The sequence below is a fragment of the Eucalyptus grandis genome, chromosome 1 (assembly GCF_016545825.1).
Source record: "Eucalyptus grandis isolate ANBG69807.140 chromosome 1, ASM1654582v1, whole genome shotgun sequence".
Taxonomy (NCBI): Eukaryota; Viridiplantae; Streptophyta; class Magnoliopsida; order Myrtales; family Myrtaceae; genus Eucalyptus; species Eucalyptus grandis.
Genome location: NC_052612.1, coordinates 7,427,106 through 7,441,308, shown reverse-complemented (window position 1 = coordinate 7,441,308; position 14,203 = coordinate 7,427,106). Strand labels below are relative to the sequence as shown.

The window sequence follows — 14,203 nt, the reverse complement described above, 5'->3', positions numbered from 1 at the left end:
ACCTTTAGTTTGATAGCCGTCAGTGCATTCACGAATTGTTGTGCTAGTTTCTGTTCATTCATTGACTTTTACATATGGCCAACATATCATATGCGCTTCATGACGACTCTTGTTTCACTTTCCTCCTCTTCTTTTTTTGGTACTTTTAGTTTTTTTTGGCATTATTTGCACTAAAATTCATGCACATGCAAAATCGATCGACTTTACAGCCTTCAGTTGCAATATTAAAGGATTCAGTTTTCACTAGATTAAATAAAATACTTAATCATTTATAAATTTATTATACAAATGTCAATCCGATCTTAAACTTATTGATTTTGTCAATTTAATCAAAAATTTTTACACAAAATATTAATGTAATCCTTCTTACCAATTTCTCATTAGAAATTGCTAACGTGACAACGTGCTATTTAGGATTACCGGCATGGCAAAAGTGATTTTAAGTGAGGATTGAAGAAAAAACTACGTTTAAATTTCTCATAAAGAATAAGGATAAGATTGGTAGAATTATAAATTTTAGAATTAAATCAACATCCACACGATAAGTTTATGGTTGATTTGATAACTTTTAAACTTGAAATTCATGCAAGGAAGCGCTTATTCTATAAAGACGAATCTATTTTTGCAGATTATATTAAATTGATTCATTTTTTAAATTTAATTGTTTTGTAGGATTTGTATCTTTGTCTTGAAAATGCGTTACCTCTCTTTCATATGAAATCAAAATTCTCTTTTCAAAAAAAAAAAAAAAAACTCGAAATTCGTGTAAAACATTTGGAAATCGAATTGCATCCTTGTTCAAAACAATCATTAAATCGGGCCAAAAATAGTATTCGACGAGGACGACATAACTCGTGTTATTTATTTAATGCCGTTGATGACTTTATGGTCGAGTGAATTTCTACTTTACGAAGATTTTCCTTTTGCTCTTGTGGGAGTGATGGGATCATGTGGGCAAAAGAGACATGGCACGAGTACGACCTGCGAAAACGGGTCATGGAGACACGACTGCATGTGTACTTTGCGACTGTTGCTTAGTAAATGCTGCAAAAAATGTCAACGCCATGGCCTGGCTTTTCTTCTTTCCAGCTGGATATATTTAAGCTTAGATTTGTCCAATTTTTCTCTTTAAATTAAAGCAGTTAACAGGAAATCGACTCTTTAATCAATGGCTAAAGCTTTTTAGAGGAGGTGATATGGATTAGATCGCATGTTAATGGGTCGGGATTTGCACATTTTGTCGACAATCTCCCCCGATATGATATGTCGGGCTTTTGTTGTGTTCTCCTGATCTTTCGATAGTGAAGAATAATGTACTCAAGAGTCATCGAAATTAATCGATCACATGATGTTGATATTCTTGGGGCCATGTTCGCATCCGGCTTTGACGAGGATGACACCAAAAGGGAACATGTTCTCTTTGCTTCAATCGATGTCCAATGGAGGAGCTAACTCTAATATACAACGGCTCATAACAAGTATATGAAAATGCTGCAAAATCAATATTTTATTAAAAATTTCATGACTTTTCAAGATGGTTTTTCAAGAAAAGAGTCAACTTTTGATTAATTTGTTATACCCTATTATATATACATCTACATAAGGGCTTCAAATATGTCCTTTTGGTTCTTAACTTAAATGTGAGTACATTCCGTGGAATATTCATGCATCGTTGCACGCGTAGATCATTATCTCTATGACTAAAAAAACAGTTGATCTCCAATCAAATTTGACAGTGGAGATTGATAAGAATCTTTAAAACACGAGTATATCTCCATTTTACCCGAAAAAAAAAAACTCTAAAATGCCCTTTATACATTTCCGTACTGCCTTCAATTATGTTTTAAAGTACTCGAGGGAAGTTCTCGGAAGCTTCAAGGCTCGCCCATTATCTTGGATAATTTCTCGCAACGTTTTGCCCTGAAAACCACTGGAACGCTTCGTGAGTCTCAGAGTCATCCCTCCATTAACCTTAAGTCGTCTGAACAATTTCAAGAAAATTGACAAGGCAGCAAAACGAGACAAAGAGCAAACTATATTTCACAGCAAAATTTTCCATCATTCACTTATTCAAATAACACAGCAAATAAACTACCGACATTCTGCATTAGTGCGAACGGCAAAGGAACAAGCAGGTGAGCATCCCTGGAAAAACCCATCTTTGTGTGTCTCTTTCTCCTAAACTTCTAGCCAAAATTTAGGTTTCCTAGGTAAGAGAAGTGATGAATTAGTGATCAGGTCTGGGACTTCCAGGCCTTGGCCATCTTCTTGCCGAGATACCTAACAGCATTGAGACCACCAGCCGTCAGGAAACCCGACACAGCCTGCCTTGCACTTGACATCATCACGGTACGCCGGAGAACCTTCTGCATGCATTTTGCCGCCTCTTCTCTCGAGCTGATCATAACATCACACACTACTCGACCTGCAAAGAGTATGCACATAAATTTCAGGCTTGGTTTTCAACCTTTTTCCCAGAGGCAGTAACTCCTTCCTTCATTAATTTGTGTCCGTGCTGTCTTCAAGCTACATGCCATGATTGCACTAAAAAATGACAAGCCCATTTTAAGGTTTTGGGCTATTAGTAAAAATATCATAATAGAATATGAAAGTCGCATCATTTGACTATTAAAAACTGTCCTTAGTCAAAGTGGTTATCTGGTTATTTGTCCATATTGAAAACCATGGAACCGGCCTACCCAATGCTCACCACTACATCCCACCCATCGATACAAGAATTTAACAGTGTACCTGACTCAGCAATCCTTTTCTGCTCTCCTAGCTTCATTCCCATGTGATTTCTCATTGCTTGCGGTAGCAAGGAAACAAGCGAAGAGGTGGTGGATAAATTTATATTCTGATCAAAAGAGGAGTGTTCTGCTGGATCAGTTACACTGCAGAGTGATTCAGCCCTCATATCTCAATTGATTAAAATAAAAAAGCAGCCTCAAATGTTGCTTCTTGTAAGATTGATAACTTTTAATATATGCACCTTAGCAAGAAAAACTTCAAGTACATAAAAATTGATGTTCCATCTATGTTGCAGACAATCAGAACACATACATTAACAACGACAGATGAAGGATAGTTACAAAGTCATTTTGGGAAATCAGTGCATGAAGAACCTCTGATTTCAGAAGTACAATACATCTGGGTGCTGCATGATCGTCTAAGGCAAGAAGCTGAGCAAAAGAAAATGGTCCAAAAATGGAGTTTTCACTTTTCAGTGACCAAAAACAGTTCTCTGAAAAAAAAATTACCAAAAACAGACATGGGTTACCTGTCTGCACTGCTACAATCTAATATCATTAGTACTCCACAAGAAAAATGAAAGCCAAAGAAAGTTGAGAAATGAAACAACAGTAGATGAAAAAATATCAGAAAAGTACTACGTGGTTAAAGAAAAAGAGATAACATATCCTACTTCATTTAGCCAAAAAAAAAAAAAAAGAAGAGAAAATAAAAGGCTCTGAAAGAAAGTCAGCTGCAGATCTAGAAGAAAAGGAGCATCAAATTACTCCAAAGGCCAACTGCATTTCGCCACCTTCATCTGATTATGACAGCAGATACAAGAAGGGAATTTTTGCTCATGGTCACAGCCGAGCATCACTCCAACTAGAACTCTCTGTGTCTCTCAAACAACACACACCAAATGCCAACTTTGGCCTATAAATTATAATACATAATTAGTGGGTGTGTGATTTCGTTTTTTGGCTTTTATGCTTAACTAAAGTCAGAAGCGTCACCTTTCTAATTCAAACACCTAAACTCTTTACACACATATCAAAATCAGCATCTTAAGACACCCCAAAAGGCTTCACAGTTTTTTACTAAATTAAGAATGTTAATTAATTTTGGCCGGAAATTTAAATGTGGTTCATAGCATGGCTTTTCTGGCCCTTATACTCAATCGTTTTTGGCTAATACACGTGCAAACGGAAGACAGGAGAGATGCATTACAAACGATGGTAGAGGATAAGCTTTGACAGTGTGAACATTTAGTTGCTAACTTGTACATCACATAAATGTAGGATATAACTGCAATCATATTACTTATCAACATTGATTGTCTTCCCTCCAGGATAGACAATCATTGAGATTTCAGTTTGATATGAGTAAACAACTGAAACTGATTAAGACAGCAAAAGCAATCACACCTGAAATATATTTGCTTTATGACTGCCGCATGATGAGAATCTTATCATATTTTTTGTCTCATATTCCTCAAGAAATGGCTTGTACATAGACTGAAAGAGACTGAATTGCCCTTGTACAATCTTCCTCGCCTGAAGCACAAGGAAATGGCCAATCCTCAATAAAAGTATAGATATACCTCATAAATTTAATTATCGCAAACTAGCCCATCAAAAGTTCCAACTTACACAAATTTAAAGAGGAACAAAGTATCCACTAAGGGTTGTGCCACAGATGAGCAGAAGATATAATAATAAATGTTGAACGTAAAATTTTGTAAGTGTGCTACTGTCAAACTGTAGTCTATGAAGAATCACAATAATGCAACTGTTTGCTACTTAAATGTTGGGAACTAAGCCTCCATAGGCCAAGAAAGAGCCATTTCAGTGGCAAGTCTTCGGTGAAAGTCAATTAATTTGAGGTCGCACCAATCAATGCAATGTACATTCATGTGCTCTGGTGAAATTAGCCTCACCAATTCAACTGCTTCCCATGTTATACCTCGAACTAGGATATATCCTTTTAATAAAACAGAGACAAGTGTTCCCAATATTTGATCTATAAGAATGCTTTACCTTATTCCTATCCTCTGCAAAAAGCATACGTAGGTCGCCCATGTATGAGAGACTGCATATCTTAGCATAAAGGTCTTCCTGTGAAAAAAATCAAATGTAAAGAAATGGACATTGAATTACGAAAATTTAATAAAGAATGACAAGGAACTGAACCTCACAAAATTCATGCGGCAAGAGGAGAAGAGCAGCTGAGACTGCAGCTCTCAGATTAGAAGAATTGGCATTTTCAATGTCCAAGTTATCGAGCAGTATGTGAACCTGCAAGATTTACCAAGTGCAATAAGAAACTAAATTAAACAAACTAGGTCAATGAGTCAGAAAAAAAGTAATTTTCAGTCAACAAGAAACTTAAAACTGACAGTCAAACCAAGTCCACCGGCAACAGTAACAACAACAACCAGCATTATACCACTGATGAGATTCACCTATGTGGATACTATTGTAACCCCCCTTTGTGTTAACTGTTTAGTAAGCATTAAACGAATCTCTTTTCATTGTATTTTCCCACATCTTTTTAGACCTTCTCTACTTGTTTTTGATAAGTTCACATAATAAACAAATAAGAGAGAGATCAAAACCAGCTATTACATGCACCAATTGCAGGTATTCCTCTTTTTCTTTAGGACAAGGAACTAGAAATACAGCACAAAGGTACTCATTGCAAAAAATCAGAAAAAAAAACATTCTCCTTTTGTCAAATTATGAAAATTGTATTAGTTTCAATTCTCCATGTGAATTCAAAAGAACAGCAATCATGTTAAAACCACGTTTAAGGTGTCCTAATCACCAAGGTGACCTGATAATAATGAATGTGAATTACAATATCTATACCCACTTCAATTAATACCTCAACAACTTTCTTCAATAAATCCAACATATTGATGTCTTTTCTCTTAGGTGTTATAATGTATAATTAGCTCAAAAGCTTCATCAGAAAAATTTGTGACCAGTTACAAAACTAAGTAAACAAGCCACAGTCAAATGCACTGTATGCTGCAACACAAAGCCTTCCTTATCGACGGAGGAAGCATCAAGAAGATGAGGCAAGCTAGACTGATTGAATGCACTCAATTTACATGCACCTGGTGCTCTCATAACATTATTAATCGATTACGGCATTCAAATCATTTAGCAAAATGCTTTGCTTTGTGCCTTGCTATTCTAACATTTATTCTTCTTAATGAAGTTCACTTAAGATTTATCTAACTCACAATAGAAAAGACTTAGGATAACAAAAAAATGTACAGAGAATCACAATAGGTTCAATGTTGTAGTTGTCTATGCTCCAGAGTTTATGTGTCTTCCCAGTTGACTTCGAGAGTTTAGGGTTGGGTAAAGTTTGCACCAAATTCGGGCAGCAACCACCAAAACGTGACCTATTACTTCTACAAGAATAAGCAAGCATCTCCTTCGAAGGTGTGTTCACCTTCATCAATACTTGCTCACAAATATTTCCATGCTACTAAATAAAATGATAACACCTATTAAAGCAAAAAGAAACATTTTTTTTCTTGGTACAGTATTAAATGTTGAATTACTGCAGGAACCTTTCCTTAACAGAACTACTTTCTATTAGTACCATTAGCCTTCCTTTTCATAATCTCGCCCATCACAAAAATGAACTAAATGATGTGGCGGATTTCCATTGAGTGCTTGAATGGGCTCACTACCCTAAATAAACACTTGGTTTTGCCACGTCATTTAATAAAAGCATTTGGTATCTTAGTCATTGTATCTATAGCATTACTCTACAAAAATAAAGAAAAGAAATTTTTAAGAAAAGACAATTCAACAATGGCAGCAAATGATTATCTATAAACAGGATAGATGCCCATGCATCCTAAACTTAATGCATTAAAAATAGCAACTTCCAAACTCATTCCTACATTGTTTCTGATGAAAGAGTTCATGAAGGAACAGACTCCGACTCCATCTCAACAATACATAAAGAGGAAATAATGTCATAAAAATCAGCAGAATGGCAGGTAAAGGAAACAAATGCATCAGCAAAAAACAAAAACATACAGGTTTTTGCAGTCTGCCACTCAAGTAGAATCTGTCCCACCTGAGCACATCCTGTAGCAGGTCATGCATCCGAACAACTCCATACTTGAGCATCTAATCAAAAGTACCTAAACGTGAGGCACTACACAATCATTGATATGATAAACACGAACAAATGTTAAAGCTTGCTATGCTAAATATAAGCATCTGTAGTGAAAGAATCAGGGGTGTTTAGGCTCAATAGTTAGCAGTACCTTATCATTCCAAGTAACAAAAGGGTTGAAATGAACCCCAACACCAATTTCATCTGCAATCTCCGTGATCTGACAAAACAAACAAGACTTATTCAGTAAAGCCTGTTATTTTGCGCTTGCAAGTAATCAAGCATTAGAGAGAGAGAGATACCAGTTTTGCTCCACCAACATGGACCATCCAGGAAGCATAGTGATCTCGATTCCGTTTGAGATTCTAAGACATGCCAAGAGAACTGAAACTATCAACAATTCAGATAATCTTCCACGTACTAAAAGAAAATGTAGAACACATTGCACCATCAACCGTACCTCAGAATGCCACTGCAAAGGATCTGATACTCCAACAATGTAATCCACCATGGATGACTGAAAATTCAAATTCACGCGCAAATGTAAAAAAAACTACCCGCGTTTCTTTTAAACCAAACACTGGGGACAGCAAAACAGATAACCGCGAAAATGAGAAACCTTGTCCCGATTGTTAGGATGCAGAGTCGATCCGTAGACACAGGAAAACTCCACCGGCGGGAGCACTTTCAGAAAGCCGGCGAGCTCGTCTCTTTTCACTTCCTCAGCACTCGTCATCGCACGCGTATCCTCACTCTAGACAATGCAGGCCAAACTATACGGTATAGGGAGAACGAATTTCTGGATAGTTCAAGCCAAAGCGTGAAGCTTTAGGGACATTCTTCAAATGGGTCGATCTCGAAATGCCTTGCAAGCGCGCGCCGATGGTGCTCCCCGGGTTTAGGGACGGGCGGCGCCGGCGTGGAGGGGCTTGCGCGGGGTTCAACGGCGTCCCGCGAAGCGCCGCCCCGTCGCGGGCGGAAATCTCAGCAAAAGAGAGAGAGAGAGAGAGAGAGGGAAGCGGCGTCTTGGAAAGCTGCAAAAACGCGACGAACAGGGAGAGGCGCGGCGGAACCGGACTTCGGAGGCCGAGGTCCCGGCTACGACGGCGGCGGCGGCGGGGGTCTGCGCGGGTCGTCCCGTCGCCGCGTGTCGCCGGCCGAAGGTGGCCGCAGGCGTCGGGGGTTGAGCGGCCGCGAAACGGAAGCGAGTCCGGCGAAAGAGCGGCGGCGAACGGCGGCGAGCGACGGAGCGACGATCGAGCGGCGATTCTCGAGGTCGAGCTCTCTGCTCGGCGGCGATCCGTTGACGAAACAGGGAAGAAGCGCGGAATAGATTAATGGGCTTGGGCCTCTGTTTTCTTTTGGAATAAGATGGGGGTACATCTAGATCCAAATTCCTAAAGTCTATATAACTAATCATCTAGTTACTTATATTGTTTTTACTAAGATTGTTCAAATAAATTTCCTGCATTATTTTTCTAAGATCCTTTCATTTATTCACATCTATTACCTTCTTCTTTTTATTCCATTTATATGTTTGTGAGATTTAGCCTTCGTTTGTTTCGTGAAAAATGTTTTCTTCATTTTATGTCATTTGGATCGCTTAGAATGTTTTCTAGTCAATGCAAAATTCATGCTTAAATTAAAGAAATAACTTTCTCTTTAAAAAATTAAAATTATTTTTCAAAATATAACTAAATATAGATATTTTGACCAAAAATTTTACATTTGTGCATGGGACCCTAACACTTGTTCTTGGTCCTTGATAGTAGGGGTGATCGGTTCCGGTTTGGTTCGGTTCCAAGGTGAAACCGAAAGCTGGATCAGAAAACCGGTTCCCAATTTTGGGAACCGTGGACCGGACCATCGGTTCCGGTCCGATCTGGTTGGTCCAATAGGATCGGCACTTTCTTTTTTTCACTAAATAACAACCATTCATTAAAAAAAGACCATGCTCGGGTGATCAATCAAATTCGGTTCTGCGATCTAATAAAACTACTCACATGTGTTTTCACGTGCAAAATATTCACACTTCACTTGCATGAATATTAATAATAATTTATGTGTTTCACTATTAATTTTAAGCATAACAGTGCTTGGCTTAGGTTTTATAGACAATCTCTCTTCTATGCTTTAAATGTTTAGTTGATGTCGGATTCTTTGAGACTTGAAGTGCCTGTCGTTTGCAAGTGAGGGGAGCAAGAGAGAGTGAGCATGAGGAACTCCTAGAGCCTTATCCCACATCGAATAGAAAATAAAACTAATAAATAAGTTTTCTAAGAGCTTTGGTGATCTCTTGGCCACGTAAAAGGTTGTTACCTCAATTGCAATTCTGATTGCAACAAATTTCATATATAATATTCATATATTATATGTATATAAATTATATATAAAAAATTGGTCCGATCCGGTCGGTCCGGTTGGTCCTGTTCCACCTTGGAACCGGAACCCAACTGGCGACTGCCGGAACCGCCAAAACCGGCCGGTCCGGTCCGGTCCCGGTTCGGGCGGTTTCAGAGTGTTACACCCCTACTTGATAGCGGCCCTTAGCCAGGGCTAAGTCTATCGAGATCCATTGAGGCCAAGCCCAAGTCCAAAGAGGCCATGCCCAAAACCTTGGTGCTTGGGCTCAAGACCATAGAGATTGGGCTTAAGACCACAAAGGTTGGGCTCAAGACATTGGTGCCTGTGACCGTGCCTAGGACTATGGTACTATTGCTAGGCTCCCCAACACCTTAACCCGAGTCCTCAGAGGTAGGGCTCTTGACATCGGTGCTTGTGCCTAAATCTCTAACACCTAGGCCTTAGTCCATTGAAGCTAGGCTTAGGTCCATAGTTCCTGAGCCCCCACATTCAGGACTAGGTCCATCAAGGCCAAGCATGAACCCAATGCTAGGGCTTGGGTCCCCGCACTAGGGCATGGGTCCATCAAGGCGACACCCATGTCCATTAAGACCACACTCGAGCCTTAGATGCTTGGGCCTGGGTCTATCAAGATCAGACCTAGGTCCTTGGCGCTCATGGCCATGTCCATCGAGGCCAAGCCCTAGACCCCATCGTCCTTGCCTAGATACCCTATGCTCGAGCCAAGGTCTTGGGGTCTCAATCCATCAATGATTGGTACAATATACCAATGCCTATACAGGTCAACTAAGGCCAAGCTCAAGACCCTGGTGCCCACGTCTAGGTTCATCAAGGTTGGGCCTAAGACCTTGGTGCCCAAACTCGAGCGCCCAACACTCACGCTTTGGTCCACTAAGGCCAATATCGGGACCTTGAAACCTATGCTCGTGCCCTAGTCCCCGGTGCCTAGGTACATCAAGGCTAAGCCTAAGTTGCAGACGTTCGAGTTGGGTTCTATCAAATGCCAAACTTGGGACCCTAGTGGCAAAACAAGTGAAGTATAAAAACTCCGTTTATTTCACGGAAAATATCTTAGACTGCTTTTGTTCATGAGAAATATTTTCCTTATTTTTTGGCATTTGAACAGATTAGGAACATGAGTTAAGGGGAAATATTTCCTTAGTCAATGAAAAACATATGTTTAAATTCAAGGGAGATGATTTCCTCTTTAAATAAATCAAAAAATCATTGTCCCCAGCGTAACCCCATCAGCACGGTCGAGATGTGGGAAGAAGGAATCTCAGCTGAGCCGCACATGCCAACTGATCAAAGCCGAGATTAAACTAAAACTACCTTCTTACTCTACAGATAATCCAGAAAATTCCCCTGCAATCAGACAAGATCCCAAATTGCAAACTAAAGCAGATGGTTACGGCTGCGACCGGCACTGCTAAAGGATGCAACTAGTGTACTGATGAGAGGCTAATTGAACATAAATTTCAGGTTCCACTTTACTTCGCGATGATACCAGCGCAAGCTCGAAAACAACAAACTAAAGCTATAAATGCCTTCTTCTTCTTCTTCTTAGACTAAGGTTTTAAAAAATAGAAAATATTTTCCAAAATATGATTAAACATCAACATTTTAACCAAAAACTTTATGTTTGAGCATAGGACCCTAACGCTTGTTCTCGGGCCTTTAACAGCTGCCCTTAGCTAGGGTTGAGTCTATCGAGGTCCATTGAGGCCAAGCCCAACTCCAAAGAGGCCATGCCCGAAACCCCAGTGCTTGGGCTCAAGACCACAAAGTTGGGCTCGGGACATTGGCGCCTGTGGCCGTGCTTAGGACTCGAGTACTATTGCTCAACTCCCTAGCACCTTGACCTGGGTCCACAAAGGTAGGGCTTAAGACACCAAATGCTTATGCCTAGATCTCTAACACTAGGGCTCGAGTCTATTGAGGCTAGGCTTAGGTCTATAATGCCTAGGCTCCCAAGTTTGGGACCGAGTCCATCAAGGCCAAGCATGACCCCTATGCTAGTGCTTGGGTCCACGCGCTAGGGCTTGGGTCCATCAAGGCCACACCCATGTTCATTGAGACCACACCCAAGACCAAGATGCTTAGGCACTAGTCTATCGAGATTGGACTTAGGTCCTTGGTGCTCGTGTCCATGTCCATCGATGTCGAGCCTCAAACCCTATCGTCCTTGCGTAGATACCAAACGCTCCGGCCCAAGTCTCGAGGTCCCAATCCATCAAGGCTAGGTACAAGACACTAGCACCTACCTAAGTCAATTAAGGCCAAACTCAAGACTCTAGCGTCCATGCCTAGGTCCATTAATCTTGGGCTTGAGACCTTGGTGCCCGAGCTCAAGTGCCCGACACTCATGCTTAAGTCCATTGAGGCCACTATTAGGAACCTAGAGCCTGCGACTTGATCCTTGACGCCTAGGTACCTCAAGGCTAGGCTCGAGTCCCTAGTTCTCAAGTCGGGGTCCGTCAAGGCCAAACTTGGGACCTAATGGCAAAACAAATAGAGTCTAAAGACTCCTTTTGTTTCGCGAATTACATGTTACATTTTGTTTGTTTGTGAAAAAGCATTTTCCTCATTATTTGGCGTTTAAATTGCTTAGGAAAATCAATCAATAGGAAATATTTTCTTAGTCAACAAAAAAAACCTATGCTTAAATTCTAGGAAGATGATTTCCTCTATAAAAAATTGAAAATCATTCTTCTCAATATGATTGGATATCAACACTTAAACCCGAAACTTTGTGCTTAAGCACAAGAACCCCAAAGCTCATTTTTTCTAGTCTTTCGTAGTGAATCCGAGTTTAGAGGCTGAGACCAAGTCCACTGGGGTCCATCGTGGCCAAGCTTGGGACTAAAGAGGCCGGCCCTAGAATGCTAAGCTTGGGCCTAGGTCAATAAAGGTGAGCCTTGGGACACCAGTGCCCATGTTTAGCACCTCGATGCCCATGGTTAGGTCCTCAATGCCTAAAACTAGGTATGTAGAAGTTGGGCCTAAGACCTCATTGTAGTTGTTTAGCTCCTTGATGCCCCAACCTGAGTCCACACAGGCTAAGGTGGAGACACTAGTGCCTGTGCCCCGAGTTCCTAGTGCTTGCACCTCGGGTCTAAGGCCTTAGTACAATTGTTTGGCTCCCTAGCGCCCTGACCAGAGTCCATAAAGGCCAAGCTCAACTCCTCAATGCCCATGCCATGGGTTCCTAGCGCTTGTACCTCGGTCCATATGGGCCAAGCTCGAATCCATGGAAGCCGAACTTGGGACCCCAAATCCCAAGCTTGGCGAGGTCCGGGATGCTAGTGCTTGTGCCTAAGTTTCGGTCCATCGAGGCTGAGACTCTAGACCTCAATGCCTCATAACTTGTGCCTAGATCCATTACACCGGGCCTTAGGTTCATTAAGATTAGGCTTAGGACTAGGTCCCTAGCACTCAAGCTCGGGTCTATCGAAGTTGGGCCAAGGTCCAATGGGATCGGCACCTATCTGATTCTCCGGTTACTTGTACATAAGTCACTAGCACTCAAATAACATATATCTACTTACGAAAATCAAATAAGAAAATATTATCATTGAGAAGCCAAAGAGAAAAAAGAGAGACGTGCTGTTTTTGTTTTTCCCACTCAATAAGGAAAACTTTTTCCGAGTGGGAACGCGAAAGATGGTCGGCTCGAGTATCGCGAGGGGCCCACAAGCGGAAGGGAATCGACACATAAGAGACAAACAAACCCACTCCACGTTCCCACCGTACTCAAGGCCCATTTCGTCCATTGTCTTCTCTCTCTCTCTCTTTTTATTTCCTTTTTCCCGTAATTTATTAGGCTTTTTGTCTCCTTCCATGGAATTTCTCGTGACCAAAACCAAGAATTTACACTTGGGACAGCTTTCCCCCCCCTCTCTCCCTCTTTTCCTAGAATCGAAATCATTGCATCTTGGAACGTTATGCCCACCCCCACCAATGCCTTTACTACTTTCTCGTGATTACAGGAATGACAAGGAGGACGGATCTCGAAATGACTAATTTTGCTGCAAATTCAAATTCAAAATATATTGTAAATCCAATTTTAATTTGAGAAACGAGAGTTTTCAAGTAAAATTCACTTAAATATATAGCTTGTATGAGTTTTTTCTCTTGTCATATAATACGAAATCGATGCTTGTTTCAGCACGAAACGGATGGCGACTTTTACAATCTTTTATTCATATTCGCGGTTGAGTTTGAATTATGAGTTACCTATCGAAAGAATTTCAAACCAATGTCAAGGTCTATGGCTTCTCTTCACGAGATTTAAAACCTATTCTAGGACCCGATTTTTACTGTATTGCCATCTTTTAATGTTTGGTACTAACAAGCCTGACATTACTGTTTGGTCAATGTACTAGGAGTGTCTTTACATGAAGTAGCATATACTAAGGCACAAAATAGTCAGAGATTCGCTTGAGGCATGGGTCGAAACTTGTCTAATTAATGACCAATTTATCACGAGGCATCACATTAAATGATAATTGTACTACCACTAATAGCTTCTATTTTGCCTCCTTATCGCCATGAATCGGGTTTTGCACTTTGATTGCAAATGCCATGAGAAAAAATGACATAATTCAACCAAGGAAAAAGCACAGTCTTACAAAAATTAAGACTCCTAATTAAGACTAGTTCACTCAATGACTTGTCAAACCTACATTAGATCTGTATTACCACTTATTTCAACCCTAAATTTAAAATTTCTCACATTATTGAGTGAGGTAGGTTTTGCTAAGAGAAGGCATCTTATCTATCTCTAGCATTGCCAAATAAGAATGACCAAACAGAGCATATGCACATCCTGAGCTCTTTAGTTTTCATGCCCATAAAGATACCTGAAAAATTCAGATCTGGCCAAATGCCGAAAGTCGCAGAATCATCGAGCAAACTCCCCTGTAGCCAACAGTCTCAACCCTACCACCGATTCAGTTCAGCA

General features: G+C 40.5%; 1 protein-coding gene across 4 annotated transcripts; it reads right to left on the bottom strand.

Annotated features, from left to right (window-relative positions):
- Positions 1 to 2,008: 2,008 nt before the first annotated feature.
- On the bottom strand, positions 2,009 to 8,226 carry LOC104440499 (phosphatidate cytidylyltransferase, mitochondrial). 4 transcript variants are annotated; one of them, XM_010053441.3, is made up of 10 exons: positions 7,496 to 8,226; positions 7,337 to 7,393; positions 7,179 to 7,241; positions 7,028 to 7,096; positions 6,795 to 6,887; positions 4,923 to 5,027; positions 4,770 to 4,847; positions 4,158 to 4,286; positions 2,752 to 2,857; positions 2,009 to 2,425 (listed from the first exon to the last, which is right to left on the bottom strand). In XM_010053441.3, exons 1-10 carry the CDS (start codon positions 7,610 to 7,612, stop codon positions 2,235 to 2,237), a joined length of 1,008 nt encoding a protein of 335 aa, XP_010051743.2. In that variant the 5' UTR covers positions 7,613 to 8,226; the 3' UTR covers positions 2,009 to 2,234. The 4 variants fall into 4 exon arrangements, with proteins under 4 accessions (XP_010051743.2, XP_039161868.1, XP_039161869.1 ...); XM_039305934.1 differs by having other exon boundaries at positions 7,179 to 7,260; positions 7,496 to 7,581; XM_039305935.1 differs by lacking the exons at positions 7,337 to 7,393; positions 7,496 to 8,226 and having other exon boundaries at positions 6,795 to 6,901; positions 7,179 to 7,238.
- Positions 8,227 to 14,203: the final 5,977 nt, after the last annotated feature.